Below are 23,193 nucleotides of genomic sequence, written 5' to 3'. Positions count from 1 at the left end.
GCTGCAACTTGCACTTCTCCTAATTCTTGGTTGAGTTCCAACAGGTATTTCTATTTTTAATTCTTTGGGAACCTCCATAGTGCTTTCCACAATGGTTGAACTAATTTACATTTCCACCAGCAGTGTAGGAGGGTTCCCCTTTGTCCACATCCTTGCCAACATTTGTTGTTGTTTATCTCTTGGGTGTTGGCCATCCTAACTGATGTTAGGTGATATCTCATTGTGGTTATAATTGACAAAATTGCACTTCAAATTTCTTAGGAAAAAGAGACCTACATGCATCTTAATGAACCTCGCAGTGTTTCCTCACATAACTGCAGCAGAGCACTGTTTCCTCAGTTAAGTACCCGATGAAGCAGCTGGTTTGCTCATCCTTAAACACCAAAATCACCCTTAGCTGGAGTCGACCAAAGCATGAAGAAATGAGACTAATGACACAACCGCAGAATCACATTTCCCATCTCATAGATGCTCACTTGCACCCTGTTCCGTGAGGTCTGCTCTTTTTCTCCAGATGTATGCAATCTGGTGCAGCCTTCTTACCTGGTACTCTTTCAGGATGAATTGTATTAATTATATTTTTGTTTCATATGTGTTTTTAGGAGGAGGTATCTGTCTCACCTCTTACACCGCCATCTTTAATCCCCAGCTAGGCAATTTTTCAGGGATGAGGGGAGGAAGTTGCCCAGGGGCTCCCCTGGGGGCATGCGCTGGGAACCTGTGGTGGCCAGCCACCCCTGCATCCTCAGATGCCTCCGCTGGGTACCCAGGCGGCGGTGGTTCCATGCGGCACTGCACCGTGTCCGTGTCTGTCCCCGTTCTGGGAAAGGCCGGGCATGTTGAGGACGGCCCCACCACTTCCTGCAACCCTGTGGCTACAATTCTGTGGCTGACAGCACCCAGGCAGCAGGTGGCATCGACAACGTGGGAGGCCACCTGCACAAAGGGGAATATCCTCCACACGGTGGGGCAGCTCGCCTCTGTCCAGCAGGCCACAAGCAGAGGGGGCAACACATTACGAAGGTGGCCACATTGACTGCAGCTATGTACGGGTCCTTGAGGATGCAGCGGCAGCCTGGGGAGCTGCCCAAGTCTGAGTACGGAGGAGGTGCCACAGCACCTATCCCAGCAGAGGCTCAGGATGAGCAGGGGGTGGAAGGGGAGCAGGAAGTCCTGGGGCGCAAGGTGCCGCCTGCCCAAAGTGGAAGCTCTCCTCTGCATGCAGCCAAGACACCAGCAGGGCTGCGGGCCTGATGACAGCAGCTACAGGGCCACACAGATGAACAGAAGAGGCAGGTTATCCCAGGTTCCCCCCATTATCCTGCTTCTACCCCGACCACACTGTCCTCTGTGCCCCGGGCCATGTGTAGAGGGTCCTGTCAGTCACCAGTACCCGGGGGTTCCCTGCCACGGGAAGGCTCATGGGCATCACCTACTCACAGAGGGAGGAGGCTGGGTCCCAGAGGGAGAGGGAAATCACCCTTAAGCCTGACATGACTTGTTGCCAGTGAAGCTGGGGTCCCAGCCCCACCCATCTTCAGGACACCGCCGCACCCAACGTGGCCCAAAGCTTCCCTGAGCCTGAGCAGCTGCCCACCCCTTGTTGATTACCCCAGCCCAGAAACTCACCTGGCCCTGGCCAGTAAGTTTAAACGTGGGACCTGAAGAACAACAGTCCTTTTCTCCTGGCATCCTGGCCTGGGGGCTCCAGCTGGCAGGACAGGGTGTAGCTGTAGGGCAGAGGGCCACCTGTGAGCCCCTGGAGCCACACGTCAGGGGGGCCCTTCTCCCAGAGCCTGCCAGCAGCTGTAGCCCATACCTGACTCCTGCCGGCCTCACCTCTGCTCCTCATCCAGGGGCTGCATGGCATGGAGAAAGGATATGAAGCGCTCCTCAGGCTCCAGGTCATACAGCAAAGCCAGCTCCCTCTGCATCATGATCTCACTTTGGATGATAGCGACCTGGGGCAGAGCAAGGACAGGGTACAGAGAAGGAGGGGTGTGAGGAGTGGGGCACTAGGATGGTCCCGGATCTTTGATCATGGGAACCCGCCTTCCTCCCGATGTCATTCAGCCCTGCCTGTTCCCACTGTTGGGTCTCCAGCTCCTCCTCCAGAAAGGTGGCCTTGATGGCACACCCCGTCCCCCACCTGACAAAGCCTTGAGTGTCCTCAGCTCTGCGTGTCTTAACTCTCCCAAGACACGTTAGACCCAGGGGATGGGCTGCACAGGGTCCTGCCCAGGGGGTCTTGACAGTAGGAAGGAAACCAAAGTGCATCAGAAACAGTCCCCTGATCCCAGAACAAGGCCGGAACGTCCCCACCCTTTCTCAAGTTGGAGGACTGCCAGGGCCCTCCAAGGGGCAGGCCTGCCCAGAAACAGCACCCGGACCTGGCCCAGGCTCGGGGCTACTGAGAAGCGGGGACTGGACTGGGGAGCTGAGGCCTCAGGCGGGAAGGCACTGCCAGCCCCCTGATGTGCTTTCTGCCCTGAAGGAGCAACATCCCTCCCCCTGGGCAGGGCCTGAGGGGGAGGCCAGTCGTGCTCAGAAGCTGCCCCCTGTAGTCCTCAGCCCCACCTGCCCTGTGGCCAGGACCGGGGCTTAGGTGGGTCCTTCTGGCACTCCTCTCCAAGAAGCCCAGCTCCTGGGGTGCAGGGGAGACTCTCAGGAATGGGGGGTGGCCCGGTGCTGAGAGGTCCGGGCTCACTGGGGTCTCTCTCCTCTCTAAAGCTCACCATCCTGCCCACCCTCCATTGCCCCTTTGGGCTCACTCACGTCCTCATGATGTTCCAGGAGTTTGTCTACAGGCACATCATCCAGAAACATGTCGAGGAAGGGGACCATGTCCTGTGCCACGGGGGTGGGTAGGTGATGAGTCCCTGCCTTCCTCAGGGATGCCCACAGAGCCTCCCTTGAACCTGACACCCGCAGCCCCCAGCTCCCTTGGACCACCCTGTGCTGCCTCCCTCTCCTCCCTTCACTCTGTGCTCCACTCCCGGGCCCTCCCAGGGCTGGCTTTTGGCCAGTCCCAGGACCTGTGGTCCCTGCACCTGTCCTCCAACTTCTCCCTGTACCAAGCTGCTCTCGCCCTCCTCCTGGTCGCCCCAGTGCTGGCATCTCAGGGATGGTGGCACCAGGAGCAGGTGCAGGGTCACCCCCACTGCCCCCGACCCTGGCCACGCCACTCTCACCTTCCTCTTCCTCTCCTGGGGTCCCATCCCATGTGGCCTCCCACAACCAGACCTTGGTTGATGGATGCCTTGCCTGAATACCCTGGCACCTATGCTGTTCCCACCTCCAACAGTCAAGTGGAGCCAGGGAGGGAGGGAGACAAGGCCTTCGGGGGCCTGGGTGACTCTACTTCCCCCATCAGTTTCCCCCTCTCACCCCGCAAACCTCGATCTGTCCCAAGGCTGGGCTACAGCACAGCAGAGGACTTGCCCCAAGGACTGCCTCCCTTCCAGACCTGTAGCCTCCACGTACTTCGAAGAGCTGCTTCCTGTGAACTCACTTGTCCTCCATTTTCAGGTTTTCATATAAAATCAGGCTGGTGCTAAGGGGAGGGGACAAGAGGAGGGAGACATGTGGCCAGCAGGTGGAGAGTTTGGGGGCAGAGCCCTTTTCCTGGAGATCCTAGAAGGTCCACTAGCCTGCATGAGGCTTTCCACCACGGCCCTGAGCCCTGGGGAATCTGTGGCCTGCAGAGGGGGCTCCATGTTTCTACCTGGGGCCTCCATTCCCAGTTCTCGCGGGGGTGAATCTGCTTTGGGCCAGGTCGCCGTCCTTGGGGCAGAGACCTCCTGCTGCAGAGCACATGCTCAAAATCTCCAATTGGCTTCAACCCACACCTGACATTGCAGTGAACTGATTCCTGTGGGGGAACCCGTGGCTTAACCCACAGGGGCTCCAAGAGCCCACCATCCCTGTCCTTAGGCTCCGCTGCCTCCCAGGAAGTCCCAGCCGACTGAGGGGACACTGCCAGATGTAGGTGTGTCCCTGTCCACTCAGGTGCCCTGGTCCCAGGGACAGGACTACCCACCAGGCAATATGTCCCCAGGTGCTTTCCAGGCAACATACAGCAGGGCTCTGCAGGGCTGAGAGAATGGCATGGGGGCATCATAGTTCTTGAGGGGCCGACACTCCTGGGAGGGAAGACAGAGCTGAGAGCATGGCCTGCTTCTCTGCTCTGTACCCCAATGAACTCCTGTCCTTAAGGACACAGAAACCCAGGGAGCCCAGCACAGCTGGTACCTGGTGAGCAGCCCTCCTAGGTGGAGGACTGTAGCTCAACCCAAGGAAGGGGCCAGGGATGGCTGTCCCACCCCTGGGGCCTGCGAGTCCAGGTCCGCACTTTCCTGGCAGGAGGTGCCTAGGGACCGTGCAGGGCAGACCGCAGGCACCCATCCTGGGAGCTGGCCAAGGAGAGGAGCAGGTCCCAAGATGCCAGGATGGACCCTGGGGGCCGTCCCATGACATACCATGGCCACCTGGATCCAGAACTCCACCACTCGGGCCCTGTCCTGGGCCATCATGCTCGGGGTCCCGAGGCAGGTGGTGGTGACCAACTGAACCAAGGTGTCAGATTCCCTGAGGAAACCATGCATGGTGGGAGCCAGGCGCTCAGTGTCCATCCTGACATACTGCCCCTGGGGATCACAAGGGAGGGTCATCCAGCTGTGCCCCTCGTGCTCCTGTCCTGTGCCCAGGCAGAGTCACCTGTCAGAACTGGAGCCCAGGCAGCTGAGGATGTGCTTTAAGCCTTGTGGCCATCCGGGCTTCAGACCCCATCCACTGAGGTGCCCAGGACCGGATGCACAGGACCCCACAGTGGTGGGGAACAGAGGGGCTCTGCTCGCAGGCACCTTCACTCACCTCCTCCCTGCATCAAAAGGCAGCTCACCCTGCCCACCCTGGGGCATCTGCCTCCCATTCTGGCACCCCATGGATCCCACTACCCACTCACTTAGTTTCCCCTGAAACATGCATGTAGGAGTTGTTCATCAAATGGTATTTCACTGTATGTATGTGGCAGACTTTACTTTCCCATCTCATTATTGATGAACGTTTGGGTTCTTTGAAGTTTGGAAATATTACAGATAATACGACAAATTTTTGCACATGCTCTTTGATGCAAATGTACATGTATTTCTGGAATAGAAATGATGGGGGTAGTGTGAATATTTCCAGTTTTAGTAAATGCTGCAAACTGTTTTCTAAAGTGGATTTCTGATTCGCATTCCCAGCATTAGTAAAGTTTCTGTTTCTCCACATCTTCACCAACAACTGATAGAATCATGTTGTTGTTATTTTATTTGGCTCCTGTGATAGATGTGCAGTGGTAGATGAAGCATAAAATTAAAGTTCTCTTATGACTAATGATGTTGCATATATTTGTATGAAATTGGCTGTTTGTATATCCTCTTTGGTGAAGTGTTTGTTCAAGATTTTTGACTTTTTACTGGGATGTTTTTTATTATTGACTCTTAGCAGTTCTTTGTCTTTTTGGATACATTATTATTTTCATGTTTTGTAAATATTGCTCTGTGGCTTCATTTTCACTCTTATGGTGTTTTTTGATGAATAGAATCTCTTAATTTTTGACATCCAGTTTACCCATCTTTCTTTTAGTATTTTACTTCTATGCTTATTCAGAAATTGTTGCCTGTCCTAGGGTCTTAAAGATATTTGCATATGTTAACTTCTAAAGGCCTTAATGTTTTAACTTCCAAAGTTAGGTGTATACTGTTTTTCTAATGCTTTTGTATAGTGGGAGTGAAGATTCATATTTTTTCATCTGAATTTCAAATGAATGATCCAGCACCATTTATTTAAAAGACCACTTTTCCTCATTTCAATGCTGGGTGGCACTTTGTCATCAGTTAGGTGCCAAATATGGATCAGTATGTTTTCTGTTTATTTCAGTGAGCAGCTGTATGTCTGTCCGTGCACCTACACCACACTCTCTTAATTACTATTGATTCATCTGGTATTGTGCAACTTCCAGGTTTCTTTTTCCACTTCAAAACAACCTTAGATATATTGACCCTTTGCACTGATATATAAATTTTAGAATCAATTCATAAGTCAGTTGATAAATTTCTACAAAAACAAAAATGTGCTTTAGGTTTTTGTAGAATTGCATTGAAGCTAATAGATATTAGTGTATTGATTCTTCCACTCTGGTAATCACTTTCCATTTGTGGATATTTATGAAATTTATCTCTCCCATTTATTAAGATCTTTTATACATTTAAATATCATGAGGCTTCTATTAACAATTATATGACAGCAAAGTGGATAACCTAGGATACATGGATAAACCTACCAAGACTGATTCATGAAGGAATTCAAAACCTGAACATACCAATAATGAATGACTTGGGTTGTTGGGCAGTTATCAAAATCATCCTAGTAAATAGAATTCCAGGACAGGTGGTTTCACTGCTGAATTCTAACAAATATTTAAAGAAGAAATAATGTCAATTGTTCTCAAATTCTTCTCAAAATTTGAAGAGGAGAAAACACTCCCAAATGCATTTTATGAGGCAACATTACTCTGATACCTAAGTCAGATAAAGGTGTTATAAGAAAACTACTGGCCAATATACCTGATGAATATAGATGCACAAATTTTAAATAAAGCACTAGCAAACCAAATTTAAAAGCACATACAAATGATCATATACCATGATCTGGTGGGATTTGTCCCTGGAGTGAAAGGATGGGTCAACATACACAAACCAATAAATGTGATTCATCACATCTATAGAATGAAAGATAAAAATCGTGATTGATCATCAATAGATGCAGAAAAAGCATTTGACAAAATGCAACATCCTTTCATGATAGAAACCCTTGACATATTACATATGGAAGGAAGATCTGTCAACACAATAAAGTCCATATACAAAAATTCACAGATAATATAATCAATGCAGAAACATTGAAAGGTTTTCCTCTGAGATCAGGAATAAGGCAAGGTTGCCCACTCTTATACTCCTTTTCTGTATGTTACTGAAAGCCTTAGCTGGAACAGTTAGGCAAGACAAAGAAATAAAAGACATCCTAATCAGGAAGGAAGAAGTAAAACTGTCACTGTTTGTGGATGACATGATCTTATATTTGGAAGATCCCAAAATCAATAAGAAAAATATCATGGAATTCATCCATAATTTTAGTAAAATGGTAGGATACAAAATCAACTTACAGAAGCAATCAAAAGAGAAATAAGAACATCCAATGGGGGAAGGATAGTCTTTTCAACAAATGGTGCTGGAAAACTGGAGAAACATGTTGAACAACGAATTCAGACCTCTATCTCACACAAGTTAACTCAAAGTGGATCAAAGAGTTAACACTTAAGACCTAATATCATAAAAGTCCTAAAAGAAAACATAGGGATGAAGCTCATCAGTATTGTAGTGGCAATGATCTTTTTCACATGATGCCCAAAGCACAAACAACAGAAACAAAACTCATCAAATGGGACTTCATCAAACTCAAAATGGTCTGCATAGCAAAAGAAACAATTAACAAAATGAAACAGCAGTCTACAAAATGGGAGAAAAAATTTTCAAGCTATATATTGGATGAGGGATTAATATCCAAAATATGTAAAGAACAGTTTATTAGAAAACAAACAATGTGACTAAACAATGGACAGAATAACTAAATAGACATTTTTCCAAAGAGGACCTGAAAATGGCCAACAGGTACATGAAAAAATGATCAATATCATTAGGGAAATGCAAATCAAAACCACACGAGATATTATCTCACCCCTGTTAGAATGGCTGTCATCAAGAAGATGACACAAATTCTAGTGAGGCTCTGGTGAAAAGGAACCCTCATACACCACTGGTGGGGATGTAAATTAGTCCACCTATATGGAAAACAATATGGAGTTTCCTCAAAAAATCAAAAACAGATTATGTGGTCTAGTAATTACACCTCTGTGTATATACCCACAGGAAATGAAAGCAGGATTTTGACAAGATATATGCAGACCCATGTTTATTACAGCATTATTCACAATATCCAAAATACGTAAAAATTCTGAATGCCCATCATTGGATAAAACTGTTATGGGTACATGTACACAATGGAATATTATTCAGCCATGTGAAAGAAAGCTATCTTGTCATTTGTGAAAGTATGGATATACCTTGAGAACATGTTAAAATAAATCAGAGAAAGACAAGTGTTATATCAGTCATCTGTAGAGTCTAAAAATGTCAAGTCTGTAAAAAAGGGAGTAAAATGGCAGTTATCATAGAATGGGAAGTAGGTGGATAAGATTGCTCATGTTTAAGGGTACAAAGTTGTAGTGACTAGTATAGAAGCCATAGAGATCTAATGCCCAGTATAATGAATATAGAAATTAATATTGCACTATGGTGTAATGTGGTAGATATTGCTTCAGAAACAATCACATTACAATATATAAATGTACAAAGTAAAAGCTGTACATCTTAAATTTACCAAATGTTAACATGTCAAATTAAAAAAAAAAACCAACAACCTGAAGTGTATACACAATAAAATCTTCGGATGACAATTCAAAAATACGATTTGTTAAATTCATCGTAGACATTTTAGAATGCTCTTGCTGTTTATTTCTTCCAAAATATAAGATCTATTAAGTCTTATTCTTTTAAGACAGAAAAGAATAGATATTTATGTTTTCAAACAGAGATGTATTTCATATTTGTGTGTAGCCCACAGATTCTGTGTGCATGACTTTTGTGTGTCTCTTTATAAGAAAAGATTGAAGAACAATATTATCTCCCTGAGGTTAAGTTCATTTAGGGAAACAGGGCATATCTGTGTGAAACATAGGAAAAAATACTACAAATGGAAGTGAGATCACAAGATAGCATGTGATTAATTCCAAGTGAATGCTGTTCCGTGATATTATGAGAAAAGGTTAGGTTATGGGAAAAGCTTTATGAAAGGAGACTAAACCATAAAGAATGATCAGATTTCATGAAACAGGACTTTTTTCAGTCTGGTTTTAGATTTAGTGTCATACTTAATATATTATGATACTAGTAGAGCAACTCAACAGAGTAATTGCATTTTTAAATTCATTCAATGTATTGTAAAACATATAACAAAAATGAAATACCTGTAAAATAATCACAGGGAGGCTAAGATTTATTTATTCTTTAAGTTAAATAACATTCTTTATATCTAAATTCTGGAGTAGATGAGCCATTATTCATAAAAATAGAAAATCCATTTGATATGAAAATGCAAAGAAAGAAAAAAATGCTTCTTGAGATTGACCTTAATTAGTAGATTAAGATTTTGAATGTTGAAATTATTTTACAGTACTTATTTTAAGTTCCTCTTTTGTCTCCCTTTCTGTCTCCAGAATAAGTTCCCACTCTGATTAAAAATATTAAATTACTGTGAGAACTTTTAAATTTGGCAATTATGTAGTAAATAGATTTCATTTTTTACTTACACAGCTTATGTCCTATTTGAGCACATAAAGTTTTAGGTTTGCTATCAGAGCCATGTGGAGAAATTTGGTAGCTGGGTTAAGCTTAGGCAGGAGGACCAGGTATTTAGGATTTATTTCTCTAACAAAATACTTAGTACATTTTAGACACATAATAGTATTTTTTGTAGTTGCTCTACCTATATCATATAACCTCTTTTTAAATGTCTTGCTTGTGTAAACAGCTATAAGAGTTGTAGAAATGAATGTCATGCCTTTATTTGAAGGAACATGGGAGAGAATTGAATAGGAAAGGAAATGAAGGAGATTTCTGAGGTGATGATAATGTTCCTATCTTGAAAAGGGTTTACGTTATCTATGAACATTTATCGAAACTCAGCCAGTGTACACTTAAGGATATACTACAAGTAGTCTGTCCATTCACCTATTGAACTTAATCTTGGTTGCTTCTAAGTTATGGCAATCATGAATAAAGCTGCTATAAACATTTGTGTGTAGGCTTTTGTGAGGACATAAATTTTCAGTTCGTTAGGGTAAATATCACACAACACAATTGATGGATCTTATGTTTAAAGGTATGCTTGCTTTTGTAAGAGACTGCCAAAGTGTCTTTCAAAGTGGCTGTATAATTTTGCATTTCCAACACCAATGAATGAAAGTTGCTAATAAGTGTGTAGTTGTTTAAACAATCGGACTGTTGTTTCAATTTGAAACTCCCTAATGATAAATGATGCTGAACGTCTATTCATATACTTATATACTATCTAAATCATAGTTCAGATATCTACCTATACCTTCTTAGGTAAGGTGTCTGTTCAGATCTTTTGCTTTTTATTGGGTTATTTTTTATTGAGGTTTTTTTGCATGTGTATATATATTTTGTACATTATTGAGTTCCTTGCATAGTTTGGATACCAATCCTTTATCAGATATGTGTTTCACAGATATTTTCTCTTAGTTTGTGGCTCATCCTTTCATTTTCTTTACAGTGTCTTTTTATATTGCTAAGTGTTTAATTGTATTAAATTTCAACTTACCAACTTTTTTTTCATGGACTGTGCTTAGTGTTGTACCTAAGAAGTCATCACCACACCCAATGTTAGTTAAATTTTGTCCTGTGTTATCTTCTAGGAGTTTTATAGTTTTGCATTTTTGTCTGTGATCCATTTTGAGTTAAATTTATGTAAGGTGGAAGGTTTGTGTTTAGATTCCTGTTGTTGTTTTTGCATATGGATGCCCAGGTATTCCAGTTCTATTTGGAAAGACTGTCCTTTCTAAATTTAATTGTTCTTGAGTCTTTGTCAAAAAGCAGTTGACCTCTAGAATTTCTTCTTTGTAATTCCCTTTTCTATAGTACTTCATTCTGGGTTGTTGTAGTTGGACTAAATTTCTTGTAGATACTCACTTAATATCAATCACCAAGAAGAAAAACAAACTGATTTTTGTGTAGTTTTTTCCTAGTAAGCAAAGTTATAAAACAATGTAGGAATATCTTCAAAATAGATTTTCAAGTTCAGTTTATTAACACATGTAAGATTAATAGTTTTGCTAGAATATGTAAATACTGTTAAAAGTTCAATAGCAATGTTAATTCCCAGTAGTATAATTTGACAAATTATATGAAGAAATAACAGGAAATTTATACAACTCACCATCAAATAGAAAATGGGTTATATTAAGTCATTTTTTCTTCCTGCAAAATTAAGCAACTAAGAGGGATACCCTTTGCCAAGAAATCATAAAAATTCATAAGTAATAATCTCTTAAGGCTAGAGGTGTATAATTGATAATTTTTCTTTTATTCTCACATCCCATCATTTTTCTGGATAGTTTAGTTCCTGGAATGTTAGTTATACATTTCAACAGGGTTTACATGGATAATTCTTTAGAAAATATATCATATTTCTCCTTATGTCTAAATTATCCCTGAATCTAATATCACTGTGGAGGTGATTATGAAATATCACAGAAATTTAATAACAGTTTCAATTTATCATGATATATTAAAATAAATATTCATGTATTTTTAAAGAATAAAATGAATTCTGCCCAGGAGTTTTGAAAATGTTTAGTAAATTCATATATGAGCAGCATATTTACCATATGCCAATGTTTGATTCTATTGAACAAGTTGCCTCAACTTTAATAAAAATAATTACTACATAAATGTACTCATATCTAAAAGTTATAAAAGCGAAAAAGGTATAAAAACTCCATAAACACAAATATGATAAACCCACTTTATTGATTAAGTCTATATGCCTATTAGGAAAACGTTTTCACTTATGGTTAATATATTTTAATTCTGGGTTAAAATAATCCAGAAAGAAAAAAATTGTCTACAGCTTCAGTGTATGAAATTATGTAAGCCGGAGTAATGCAAGAAACCTCCCATAATCTCAGAAAACAAGAAGAAGTGGCAGCATGAACTTAAACAATAGTGATGTAAGGGAGAAAAGTAGATGGATTTGAATGATACAGAGGTCTAATTGATTGATTAAATGTTGAGAGTTAGGAAAAGGAAGGAATCAAGAGTAATTTCCATTTTTCTGGCTTGCACAACTGACTAGTAGGTGGGATCATGAAAAAGGTAACAGATGATATACCTTACAACATTTTAAAGAGAAAATGAGGGTCAAGATATCTATGTAATTAACTCTAACAAGCAAAAGAAGCTATTTTTTATGCAGAATAAGTATAAAGCATAATGTAAACTGTTTTACTCTTATTTATCAGCAGTGAACTTTCCATCACATGTCATCAAACTCCAGGAAGCAGTTGAAGTTTGTGGGGTTGGTCAATAGATGTTTCATTTGGGATATTTCTGACCAGCAGAATTTAATTTCAAGGAGGCTTAAATCATAGAAAATGTTTTCTTTTTAAATATAGCAAAGTTTAAAAAACAATCTGCATTTTGAAAAAAAATGAAACACAGAGAAAATCCAAAAGAATCTAAAACCAGAATGATGAGGCAAGATAGAGAAAGCAAGTCTGAGTACAGCACTTATTAGATACGTAGTTTGAGTGAAGATCTCCTATGTGGGGATAAGTCAGGTAGCTGTGGGGTGGCAGAAGCAAGGATTCTTAGGTTAAAAAAAATATGCATGGGGATAAAAGGTATATGGGAAATCTGTGGATCTTCCCTTAAATATTGTTGTAAAATTAAAAATACTGTAAAAAATCATCTTAATTAGAAAAACTGTAATGCAAGTTTTAATGTGTCACACATAAACCAAATTAAGTACTTGGTTTTTAAAAAAATGCTTATCCAAAGAAAGGGTTAAAAGACTTCACAATATTGGACAAAGAAAAAATCATGTAATAAATATAGCAAATTGAACATATTCATTGTATTTCCACAGAGAGTTTAATAGAATCCAAAATTTCAGAGTCAGAATGTAAGGCAAATACCCTGTATGGTCTATGTAGTGACTCTCCCTTTGGATTTATTCTATTTTGGTAAAAACTAGGAATAGGAAGGTCAGAGAAATCAGCAGGATGGCAGTAGCCCAAGCAAGATCACAGGTGAAGCCGGAGAATGGGCAGCATTTTTCAGCTCTGAAGTTTCCTTCCTGGAAGCAATGCCAAGATAGAGAATGTACACATAAATTTCTTAATAGTTAGTTTATTTACACTGATTATAACCCATGCCAGTTGGGAGAACTGTAAGGTCGTAATATCCTATAAATGCTTTAATTGCATTCTCATTATAGTATCATCTACTTGAAACCCAAGTTCACATCTTCTTGGTCCTATTCTGCATTACACAGAACTGTTCAGAACACCACCCTGATACCTTCTCCAAGTGGAGCCAGGTAAAACGTGTTGTTGCCTATGATTATTTATTTATTTATTTATTTTGCCCATCATGTTTCTCATCATCATATAGAAAGAGAAACAAATTGATACAATGTTAAAATAATTAAAATTAATAATAAGGTACTGTGTATTAGAGAAGGCAAACTCTTCCTTATAAAAACTATAAAGACAGAAACTAAAAAAAGGTAAAGATTTTATGAATTTTTAAAAATGTATGGTCAAAACAAACAATAAGTAAACATAAAAAACAAATGTATATCAGATTCAAGATGGAAGAGTAATAATTTAGCCGTTCTCCTTCATAAAATCTAATTGAAGTGACATTGTATATCTACAGAATACTAATAACAAAAGTATAAATTCTTAGCAAAATAAGAAATTGTACCATCAACAGAAGAGAAACAGACAAATTCCTGGAGGAGAGAAAACGATGGTTTGTTGACTGAGACCTCTTAGGAGAAGACCTCTAATTTTGCATAGAAGAGATTGTAATAGAGAATCTGAATGCAGTGATGGGCTTTTGGAGAATAAATCATGGTAATGAATTAAAGAACTGTCTTTGAAAATATGTGTTTCATGTACAAGGAGCAACTGGCTGTATGTAGCATTTGCTCTTAGCTAAACTCAAGAAATACTTTCTAAATAACCATTCCACAGAAGGGAATTAGTCTGGTAATTGGAGAGCTCACAGAGATTAAGACAATTTTCAATCCCCAAATTAAATAAGAAAAAAAAAAGGAAAGAAAGAAAGTACCACTCAGTTTTGGAATATTTATTAAGTGCGCCAACCCCAGAGAAGACTCCTCATTATTATAGTGCTTTGGAGCATCATCTCCCTAGTACATACCTTAAATCGAAGGCTGTCTCTACTTAGAGCCTGCTCATTTTCCAGAGCTTAGGTTTATTTCTTGCATAATGCCAGCTAAGGTGTTTGCAGACTTCCACCATTGCAAAAAAATAAAATGTCAATAGCAATACCAATCAAATAGTCTTCATTTATAAATATTAAATACCAATTAAGGGTTAACATATATTTGAAGATTGCCAGCAGCAAAAAGAGAATGATCAGGATATAAAAAACCTGAACCAAGAATCTAAAACATATAAACATAAGGCGAAGAATGGAAGGGACTTTTAAAAAATGTAATTAATAGCCCTAAAAAGGATCAAGAGTACAGCATATCTGTTTTAAGAAACTAAAAAAACAACAAAAGGGTTAAATAATAAAAGAAATATTCTCACAGCAGAAATTATACATTATTAGTTAAAATATTGTAAACTATTGTAATTCATTTAATAAAATGCAAAATTTAACAAGTTTGTACATGTTCTTTTCATGTATTTTAGAACATCAAGTAATAATTTGAGTTTGTTAAACAGTAATACTTGAGAAAATAATCAAATCGCATGTTGAAGAGCAACATAATGTGAATAATATTGGTATTACGGAGAGCATGTTATGATAACGGGAGATAGGCAGCATGCTTCAGTAGAAACAGGATTAGACCAGGAGTTAGGAGGCTAGGTTGTAATGTCAACCTTGCTTCAAATTTATGGTGTGATTTAGAAAACTATTTTTCATCACTGGTAACAGATTTTCTCCTCTATAAATTCAGTTTCCATCATGTTTCAGTTTCTTTATTACTATAACATTCAATTCACACCAATGTTTTTATCAGTTACCTGTAGTATATTTAAATATGTGAATTTGCTTATCTAGATATTTGAGAGTGGGTATTAATTTTGGCTTCCATGAATATTTTTTTGCCTGTTCTGTATGGTTTTGTTTTTGTTTTTTCCATCTCTGTGTATTCTTTGAGTGCAGCATCTGTAGCTTACATTTTTGTAGTTCATAATTATTTCTGGCCACCTTGCCATATTTACTTTGGGTGCAGTGGCCAGCTCTTCTGCATCTGCAGTTCTCACAGGGGCAGCTGCCTAGAAAGAATGGGTGAAGTGCCTTACTGCCTAGAAAGAATGGGTGAAGTGCCTTACTGCAACATTGGCACACTCAGACTAGCGAGCTTCTCATATTCTTTTGTTTGCTTAACAAATCATGTAGGACAAAATCAAGCAGCGGACCAAACATGCCTTAGCACTCCCGTAGGGTGCAGTCCCATTTTCATGCATGGTTACATGCTCATTGGGAACCTTTGCAGTTTTTTTTAAATTTAAATTTAAATTTACATGAAGAACACTATGTTTACCAGGCTCTCCCCGTCACCAAGTCCCCCACCCCAACTCCACTATAGTCACTGTCCATTAGCATAGCAAGATGCTGTATAATCACCACCTGTCTTCTCTGTGTTGTATAGCCCTCCCCTTACCCCCTCCACAGCACTATACATGCTAATCATAATGCCCCCTTTCTTTTTCCCCCTGCCCTTATCCCTCCCTTCCCACCCATTCTCCTCAGCCCCTTTCCCTTTGGTAACTGTTAGTTCATTCTTGGGTTCTGTGATTCTGCTGCTGTTTTGTTCCTTCAGTTTTTCTTTGTTTTTATACTCCACATATGAGTGAAATCATTTGGTACTTGTCTTTCTCCGCCTGGCTTATTTCACTGAGCATAATACCCTCTAGCTCCATCCATGTTGTTGCAAATGGTAGTATTTGTTTTCTTCTTCTTATGGCTGAATAATATTCGATTGTGTATATGTACCACATCTTCTTTATCCATTCATCTACTGATGGGCATTTAGGTTGTTTCCATATCTTGGCTATTGTAAATAGTGCTGCGATAAACATAGGGGTGCATCTGTCTTTTTCAAACTGGGCTGCTGCATTCTTAGGGTAAATTCCTACAAGTGGAATTCCTGGGTCAAATGGTATTTCTATTTTGAGCATTTTGAGGAGCCTCCATACTGCTTTCCACAATGGTTGAACTAATTTACATTCCCACCAGCAGTGTAGGAGGGTTCCCCTTTCTCCACAACCTCGCCAACATTGGTTGTTGTTTGTCTTTTGGATGGTAGCCATCCTTACTGGTGTGAGATGATATCTCATTGTGGTTTTAATTTGCATTTCTCTGATGACAAGCGATGTGGAGCATCTTTTCATGTGTCTGTTGGCCATCTGAATTTCTTCTTTGGAGAACTGTCTGTTCAGCTCCTCTACCCGTTTTTTAATTGAATTATTTGCTTTTTGTTTGTTGATGTGGGTGAGCTCTTTATATATTTTGGATGTCAAGCCTTTATCAGATCTGTCATTTATGAATATATTCTCCCATACTGTAGGATACCTTTTTGTTCTATTGATGGTGTCCTTTGCTGTACAGAAGCTTTTCAGCTTGATATAGTCCCACTTGTTCATTTTTGCTTTTGTTTCCCTTGCCCGGGGAGATATGTTCAAGAAGAGGTCACTCATGTTTATATCTAAAAGATTTTTGCCTATGTTTTTTTCTAAGAGTTTTATGGTTTCATCACTTATGTTCAAGTCTTTGATCCGTTTTGAATTTACTTTTGTGTATGGGGTTAGACAGTGATCCAGTTCATTCTCTTACATGGACCCTTTGCAGTTTATCTAATTACATCATTTTCCTTATCTGACATGCCAGATGTGCTCTAAGCTTTTATGACCAAAATTCAAATTCCCTCCGGAAGATAAATTTATGTACTCCAAAATAATCCAATTTTCAATATTCATTTCTGCCTTAGTGAAGCAGAGGAAATAAGAGTGGATTTTCAGCCCCAAGTCTTGATTTCAGCCAATTAAAACTATCTCTTGCTGTATGGTAAATTCAACAAGGCACAGAGAGTGTCGGTATTATTCAGTTACTTGTATGTAGAAGGCATTTAATAAATATTTATTATAAGTTAACAAACTATCAAAATCTCTCAGATTCAGAATCCACAAAGTCATTTTGAACTGGATCATTATTTAAGCTACTGATAATCAAACCCTTTCCTAGATAGAGATGTCTTTGACTCATTAAATAGTTCCTAGGAGACAGGAATCTGCAAGAATAATTAAACCAGTTTTTCCATTGTCTACAGAAATAACAGCAAAAAAATCTGCCTTTGATTATGAAATACATTTTATTCCAACACTAAATTTCTAGAAAGTACCGTATTTTTATAATGTCACTGATTTACCTATTAGCACCATTAAAATACAAATACTAAAAACACAAAATAGGCTTATTCCAATAATTTCTCCATTATTTGCATGAAACAAAAATGTTTTTCTGTCTCTCTTTAGACAGAGAATAGTCTGTGTAATTTTATTTCAGCATTAGATATAAAATAATGAGACCTCATTGTTAATCAAAGGGAGTAACCTCTCTTTTCTTTAATGTCAGCTTAAGATAACTTACCTGAACGAGATACTTTTATTTTTATGGGATCATCATATCCCCAAATCAATGCTGTTTAAACTCAAGTGTGCCTAAGAATCAGTTGGGAATCTTGTTAAATACGTAGATTCCAATAGACTCAATGGGTCTTTCACATCATCATTGAGGCCTTGAGCTATTATCCTATCAGAATGATTTCACTGTATCTAGAAATGTTTTCTATCCCTTCCTCATTAGCATCACTCATTCACAAAGATAAAATCTCTTCAATTTTTATGTGGAAGAAAATTTATGTTGAAACAATGCCTTTAGAATATATTTTGAACTCTGACATGGCAATTCTAATTCCTGTTTCATGGAGCCAGAAAGGGTAACTACGTAAGTATAAACAATCCACACATTTTTACCCTCTCCAAGATCTATATCTGATTCAAAAGTAGAGCATCTTCTTGTATTTATTTTTTCTGATTTTATTTATTCTTTTCTAGTACTTGGCTATTTCTCTTTATTTGAGAATATTTTGGTTTTATTTATTTAAACATTTTCCTTTATTGGGGTATATAAAATAAAATGCACAAATCATAGTGTACAGCTTGGTGAATTTTGATGTGTGTATACACTTACATTAGCTATTGCCCAGATTAAAATATTAAACATCGTCATTTTTTCCTTCTATTTCACCCATCCCTCTGCCTCCACCCCCTGTGGTAACCACCAATCTGATCTATACATGTTTCTGTTTTGTTTGTATGTGATTTTGTTTTTTAGATTCCATATATAAATGAAATCATGTTATTTTTGTTTTGTTATTTTTATTTCAGATATATTTTGAATATGTTATGCCTTATTAGCATAACGTTTTTGCTTTTAGGCAAAATATGATTTGCCCTTATTAACTTTATATAGCATGTTGCTTTTCTCTTCTTATGTGTGTATCTTTTTCCATGAATAATGAAGTAATTATGCTAAAATATTTTTCCTTTTCTTGATATTTCCTCTCAGTTCAATAGATATGAATTTGGTACAAGTGTACTTCATTTCTTAAAAAGATACAGTAGTATGCAACTCATATTCTCCCAAAGCTTTCAACTGCTCTATTTGCAGTATAATAGTTGAAACATATATTCGAAGGGCTGCTTGTTGCACAGGGATTCTGTAGTGTTTCCTTGTGCTTCTCTGTTTATTCTTTCTAACTTGTCTCCATTATACATCCATCTCAGTTAAAGCAATCTCTGTGTGGTTTTGTGTTTGGGAAACCATTTATTTTCACATTTTCCCCTTTAGATCTATTTCTTCTTAATAAAGTGCAGTTTCATATTTTTAAGACACATCACACATTGTCTAAAAATATAATGTTTTCAAATAAAGACACTGATGATTTAAAGTATTCAAATGAGCTGTGTAATCCCAGTTGACATTTTAAGCACTTGGTTTGTTGTATGTGCGAGATACAGATACAGTTTTAAAAAAAAAGCTTTGTGAAAATGTTGAATGATATTTGGCCCCTTGGAGGAGGAATAAGGGAAAGCAGAAAAATATGGTCTTAAGGGTTAAGATAACCAGAGTTATTTTACTGAAAATAGAGCAAGCAGTCCCATGACTGGAGAAGCAGTAGTTAGGGCTATGTGTTCACTGTTATCCCAACAAGTGTTGTAGAATATAAAAAGAAATCATGGCAGTCTAAATGTAACTGTCTGTTACATGGCTGTCTTAATTCATAGTCTTATTCAACATTTGAAATTGTTTCTCACAAGATTATCATTACTTTTTACATGAGAACAAACAAGAAGAATAACTTACTATTGAATCCATAGTTACCAGTGCAAATATTTTTAAGAGTCAAGAAATATTCCCTTTATCTTTGTTTTCATTTGCTTTTTAATACACTAGAAATACAGATACCTTTGTATCCATCCATCATTCTTAAAACAACTTGGTGCTTTTCATGAGACTCAGTTGTTTTTCTTTTTAATTCAGGGTGAATAATTTCATATGAATTAATGTGTTTTTTTTAAACTACATTTTTTTCTCCTGATTTTTCCTTTTCTTTCTCAAATATGTGAATATAACTTGTGAAAATAAATAATATTGTATATCAACTATATTTCAATTAAAAAATCAGGATCACCTTTTCTACTACTCTGATTTAATGATTAGGAAATAATTATGTATAAGCATGAACACTCTACATTTATTTATTCTTTAAATTTCCCATATTCATTCTTCTTTTCAATCTATTTTATTTTTAGGCATAAAGTTTAGATCAACCAAAATGCATCAATAATTTATGCTATAAATGTAGGAAATTATTTAAGACTACAGATAAATCTTTTTATCTGCCAAAGAAATGCAATAATTGCTGATTTCTTCTAAGGTAATAATCTAATGAGCTTCTGGGAAAATTAGACCAATTAAAATATATTAAAAATATATGCTCATATTTACTTGATAGCATGAGTTGGCAAATGATAAAATGCAACCCTTTCCAAAAAAGAGAATATATATATATATATATATATATATATATATATATATATACACACACACTATCTGTATATTTAATATATATATGGTATGTATTATAAATGATTCAACACCCTTTTTTAAGGCAAATATACTTGAGGGAAAAGCAAGACATATTAACTCTAAAAGACAGTACAACATACACAACTTTAGTTTTCACATAAAATAATTCTTTCCAGTCAAATAAATTGTATACAATATACTAGTTTTTTCATTCATAGCTTACATCCATAGGTAGCTTCTATTACTATCAAAAATGATTACGAATAATGTAATGATATTGAATTTAGAATTTAAAAATACTTCATTATAAGCATATGTCACCCAAGAATTAGGAAATTTCATTAAGGAAAGGGCCATATTTGACTTGTCGCTGTATTCCTGTGCCTGGCTCAATGACTGGCCCAATGGTGTCAGGCACTTCATAAATTTTGGCTGGATGGTTGAGAGGCGGTCAAAGAAGGATATAGGAGAAAGCAAGGGAGGAGAGGAAGGAGTGGGAGAGAGAGAAGCAGAGGGCTAGAAGGAAAACTAGAGGGAGGCAGGAGGAAGGCAACGAGCCCTGAAGGAAGCCAGTGGACTATACGTGGGACCTGGAGTAGGAAAAGGCTGTGGGAGGCTGGGGATGGGGTGTGGTCACTGCTGAGAGGACCTGTAGAAAGTCAGGCCTCTAATTTTAAGTTTCTATGCACAGAACCATATAGCTCCTTGGAAGACAGGTGAAATTAGCCAGCTTACCCCTCTCCCCAAGCAAATCTTCCTATGTTTTACTTTTGGTTTGGTTTGACTGAGGGGAGTTGGTTTCACAGAGAAATGATACTATCTATGAGCTATGACCCTCTAGAGCAGGCCAACAGGACTTCCTTCTCAGCTCTGATGCCCTCAGGACTCACTCGCGAGGGCGGGGCCAGGCCGGGAGGGGGCGGGCTTGTGATGTCACCCTTCTGTGCCCCCGCCCCCAATTGTCCCAGGTTCCGAGCCTAGAAGGAGGCAAGGGAAGAGCCTTGGGGACGCAGAGTACTGGCCATTCCCAGTCGGGTCAGGATGGAGGGACGACGCTGGGGAAGAGGCACAGGGCATGCGAGAGGGATAGGTGGCAGAGGGGTAGAGCCGGCCCGAGCTGCTGTGGAGCAGTACCTCAGCACCAGCTCCAATACGGCCAGCGCCGCCACCAAGACGGTCGCCAGCGACCTGGTCACGGACAGCCGGCAGTGCGGACACGTGAGTGGCAGCACGCCCATCGTAGTTGTCCAGCTTGGGCTCCAGCCTTTGGGGAACGGGGCAGGGCTAGCCACAGGCGGGCCTCCCGGGCCATAACCGTCCCGCCTCGGCATCCCGGCGCGGCCAGAGGTTCGGGCTCCGCTGGCCCCCGAGTGGCTGCGGGGCAGCGGGAGAGGAACTGGAGGGCGGGAAGCGGGAGGGCTTTGGGGCTGTCTGTCAGGGAGAGGTCCGTAGACCCTGAGTGTGGGACTCTGGGTTTTTTTGGTTGGAGTAGAAGTAGCTGGGTCTAAACTAAATGAGTAATAACTGAAAGGAAAGACAAAACTCTCCAATTGTCTCTGACAGGGTGCAGACAAAACCCACTTTCCAGGGATCAGAGCAGCTCAACTACTGGATCTCCCTTTTGGGGTCAAGTTGCCCAGGATCCCAGGAAGCGATTGTTTGTACCGCACAACAAAGTTAGGTGAAAAGGTAATTTTTAACTCTTATATTAAAAATTTTTCTACTTGCTGTTAAAATTCAGGCGCTACATCATGCAAAATACATTAAGGGAATTTGCACTAACAGTTACCGGAGAACAAAAAACTCACATAAAAACCTAAGGTATTGTTTAGGATGTATATAAGTAACAACTTCAATCTTTCAAGATTCTGCTCACAGCGCATAATTAAGTTACAATTTCCATTGCCCTTGCTTTGCATAATTTTACTCAATTTTTGGATGTTGTTGTTATCATTAATCTACAATTACATGAAGAACATTACGTTTACTAGGCTTCCCCCTTCACCAAGCACCCCCCACACACCCCATCACAGTCACTGTCCATCAGTGTGGAATCACTACTTGTCTTCCCTGTGTTGCACAGCCCTCCCCATGCCCCCCCTTACTTGCTAATTATACATGCTAATCATAATACCCCCTTTCTTTTCCCCGCCCCTTATCCCTCCCTTCCCACCCATCCTCCCCAGTCCCTTTCCCTTTGGTAACTGTTGGATTCTGTGGGTTTGGAATCCCAACTGTTTGGAACTTCTTGGGTTCTGTGATTCTGCTGCTGTTTTGTTCCTTCAGTTTCTCTTTGTTCTTATACTCCACATATGAGTGAAATCATTTGATACTTGTCTTTCTCCGCCTTGCTTATTTCACTGAGCATAATACCCTCTAGCTCCAATCATGTTGTTGCAAATGGTAGGATTTGTTTTCTTCTTAAGGCTGAATAATATTCCATTTTGTATATGTACCACACTTTCTTTATCCATTCATCTACTGATGGACACTTAGGTTGCTTCCATTTCTTGGCTATTGTAAATAGTGCTGTGATAAACAAAGGGGTGCATCTTTCTTTTTGAAACTGGGCTGCTGCATTCTTAGGGTAAATTCCTACAAGTGGAATTCCTGTGTCAAATGGTATTTCTATTTTGAGCTTTTTGAGGAATCTCCATACTGCTTTCCACAATGGTTGAACTAATGTACATTCCCACCAGCAGTGTAGGAGGGTTCCCCTTTCTCCACAACCTCGCCAACGTTTTTGTTTGTCTTTTGGATGGTGGCGATCCTTACTGGTGTGAGGTGGTATCTCATTGTGGTTTTAATTTGCATTTCTCTGATGACTAGCGATGTGGAGCATCTTTTCATGGGTCTGTTGGCCATCTGAGTTTCTTCTTTGGAGAACTGTTCTGCTCCTCTGCCCATTTTTAATTGGATTATTTGCTTTTTGTTTGCTGAGGTGTGTGAGCTCTCTATATATTTTGGATGTCAACCCTTTATCGTCTCTGTCATTTAATGAATATATTCTTCCATACTGTAGGGTACATTTTTGTTCCATTGATGGTGTCCTTTGCTGTACAGAAGCTTTTCAGCTTGATATAGTCCCACT

General features: G+C 39.7%; 1 protein-coding gene across 12 annotated transcripts in view; it reads left to right on the top strand.

Annotated features, from left to right (window-relative positions):
- The window catches only part of LOC118931930 (fibrous sheath-interacting protein 2-like), a 104,928-nt gene that overhangs the window by 29,423 nt on the left and 52,312 nt on the right, over positions 1 to 23,193 (top strand). For 10 of the 12 annotated variants that reach the window (XM_057503788.1, XM_057503791.1, XM_057503792.1 and 7 more), the window contains exon 2: positions 21,666 to 21,791. The exons of 1 other annotated variant lie outside the window; for it this stretch is intronic. In XM_057503788.1, coding sequence (XP_057359771.1) covers positions 21,666 to 21,791 — 126 coding nt within the window. Of the gene's footprint in view, positions 1 to 21,070; positions 21,321 to 21,665; positions 21,792 to 23,193 lie in introns of all 12 variants that reach the window. One more of the 12 variants, XM_057503790.1, reaches the window with a different exon arrangement.

This window comes from Manis pentadactyla, chromosome 6 (genome assembly GCF_030020395.1).
Source record: "Manis pentadactyla isolate mManPen7 chromosome 6, mManPen7.hap1, whole genome shotgun sequence".
NCBI classification, from domain to species: domain Eukaryota; kingdom Metazoa; phylum Chordata; class Mammalia; order Pholidota; family Manidae; genus Manis; species Manis pentadactyla.
Note: the sequence above shows the minus strand (reverse complement) of the source record. Positions and strands in the feature narration are given on the sequence as shown.